This window comes from Oratosquilla oratoria, chromosome 10, assembly GCF_046742065.1.
Source record: "Oratosquilla oratoria isolate Oo_2021 chromosome 10, ASM4674206v1, whole genome shotgun sequence".
NCBI classification, from domain to species: Eukaryota; Metazoa; Arthropoda; class Malacostraca; order Stomatopoda; family Squillidae; genus Oratosquilla; species Oratosquilla oratoria.
This window is the reverse complement of record NC_134786.1, coordinates 49,910,734-49,913,233: the sequence shown is the minus strand read 5'-3', so window position 1 is coordinate 49,913,233 and position 2,500 is coordinate 49,910,734. Positions and strand designations below refer to the sequence as shown.

Sequence of the window (2,500 nt, the reverse complement as noted above, 5' to 3'; positions counted from 1 at the left end):
TTCCAACTTACCGCCGTCCTAGTCAGCTGTATGTGGCTTTCTCCAGGGAAGCACCTGCATGTAAGACCATTCATTGCTTGCTGAGTGTTGCCCAGCATTATCGAGAACTATATTATGTGTTACAAAACCTCTATCTAATTTTTTTCAGTACATTAGCGTGGTTTATCAATCTTAGTCATGGACGCCTATGATTTTTTTTTTTTTTTTTTTTTTTTTTTTTTTTTTTTTTTAATGAAGAGTGGTTGTGTGTGTACCTAATTACCTCTCAACTAAACCCATGAGAGTGACTCCGGTATAAAGTATTCTCAACGTAAGACTATTTCTATGAATCCTCAAATTCAAGTGTCATCTCCTTCCCTTGCTGAATGAAGTCAACGTCAGCCACAAAGTGTGTCACCAACTGAAAATAATTTTAACTCCTTCATTCCCAAGACGTCACCTGAGTAAGATCAAAACGTATGAAGGGATCTTTTATTTCATTCTCTTTTTCCTTCTTCTTGAACCTTTGCCACCTACTGGGTGCCACCGAGATGAATAAGATAGCCTGATGGCAGCGATAATAAAAGGATAAGTGCCACACACACACCCCGGTAAGAGAGGGCTAATTGTCGTCGTCGTCGTCAACAACAACAATCAGCTGAGAGAATAAGTCGGGGAGGACAAAGTGCGTCGCTTCACTCACACTAAGACGCCAATCCCCCACGGCTTCTCTGATCAAATTTTCATGCAACTCCCCTTGTGTGTTTGTGTTTGTGTGTATGGTTGTGTTTGTGTGTATGGTTGTGTTTGTATGTTTGCGTGTGTGTTTTTGCTTGTGTGTGTGTGTGTGTGTGTGTGTGTGTGTGTGTGTGTGTGTGTGTGTGTGTGTGTGTGTGTGTGTGTGTGTGTGTGTGTGTGTGTGTGTGTGTGTGTGTGTGTGTGTGTGTGCGTGCCCGCGTGCATGTGTGCTTGCTTGTGTCCCCGTGTATGTGAGTACACACTTCTTCATTTAGCTTTTCAGTTTTTATTTAATTCCCACTACTACTAGGCTATTTCATTCAATATAGGGAAACTTTTCCATCAGTCAGACTTTATAACATTGGACTGAGCTGTTTTGAAACATGAAGACCAGTGCTCAGACTTTTCCCCTCAAGTGTGAGATGATTTAACAACAAGACGAGAGTCCAGTAGACCAGGACCCTATCTTGTCTCGAGTTCAGTCCTGTAGTACAGAATGAAATCGTCTTGATGACTTCTGAATCCAAACTGGGTCTCAACAGTGGTGAGAGGAAAGCAGATCGGAGACTACCCCGATGTGTTCAACGTCACGATGACCTACAGGAGAGACTCTGATGTCGTTGTCCCCTACGGAGTCATTACGCCCAGGACAACGCCCGTTGGTAAGTGCCTTCAAGCTCCTCTATAGGTCTCTGCCTCGTTGCGGACTCCCAAAAGATTATTTTTCTTTCTACAAAGTAAATGAAGTTGTATACTTCTAGACGTCTTTTGAGTTTGTTTTTGCATGCACATATATGCGAGTCCACATGTGATCCGAGAACATGATGAATCACGAGCACATAAACACACATACACACCTCGTGACGCTGTGGTTAGAGTTTTCGCCTGCCACTACGGCGGTCCGGGTTCGAATCCCGCCCAGAGGTGAAATAATTTCAGTATCGCTTTGCTGCGGGGTGTTACTCCAACTCTCATGGGCAGGGAGTTGGGTGTGTGTGTGCGTGTAAGGTCACAGTATTACCTATAGATCGGTCATACTAGCGCTGAGCTCTCATCCGGGAGGTTAATAAATGTCGATCACGAGTCCAACACGTGATCCGAGACCATGGTGAATCACACATACACAACTCGTGGCGCAGTTGGTAGAGTTCCCGGCTGCCACTACGGCGGTCAGGGTTCGAATCCCGCCCATGGCTGAAATAATTTTACTATCGCTGCGCTGCGAGTTGTTACTCCAATTCTCGTGGGCAGGAAGTTGGGGGGGGTGCGTGTAAGGTCATAGCATTACCCATAGATCGGTCATATATGAGCTCTGAGCTCTCTACCGGGAGGGTAATAGCTGTCGATCACGAGTCCAACACGTGATCCAAGACCACGGTGAACCATGGTGAATCACACACACGCACATGGCGGCAGAACGGGGTCTCCATCGGCTGAAACTTGGGACGAAATTGCGTCTTCATTGCTTGAGACCAAAATTTTTTCCTCGGCCTTCTCCTTTCAGCTTCGACTGAATTTAGTTGACTTCAGTCAAGACAGACGTTTATGAAACTGAAAGGCTGGGGGGGGGGAGAGGGAGGGATTGTACAGCCCTATACTAATGTGCCTGAACTTGACACTAGTGAAATTGTTCATACTGCAGATGTCAACGACTACTGGCAAAAGAAAAACAAAAGTCTTCTGGTCTCCTGGCTCGTCAGCAACTGCAAGACTTCAAGTCGTAGAGAAGCATACGTGGAAATTTTGAAAAGGTGATTTATTTTATTTCATTTATTTATTTGTT

The 2,500-nt window shown here is 44.9% G+C and overlaps 1 protein-coding gene across 9 annotated transcripts in view; it reads left to right on the top strand.

The window, feature by feature from the left end:
* The window catches only part of LOC143029202 (alpha-(1,3)-fucosyltransferase C-like), an 85,415-nt gene that overhangs the window by 54,770 nt on the left and 28,145 nt on the right, over window positions 1–2,500 (top strand). For 8 of the 9 annotated variants that reach the window (XM_076191763.1, XM_076191768.1, XM_076191762.1 and 5 more), the window contains 3 exons: window positions 1–60; window positions 1,260–1,379; window positions 2,360–2,468. The exon at window positions 1–60 is cut by the window's left edge and continues 107 nt beyond it. In XM_076191763.1, coding sequence (XP_076047878.1) covers window positions 1–60; window positions 1,260–1,379; window positions 2,360–2,468 — 289 coding nt within the window. The remainder of the gene's footprint in view (window positions 61–1,259; window positions 1,380–2,359; window positions 2,469–2,500) is intronic. The other variant, XM_076191767.1, reaches the window with a different exon arrangement.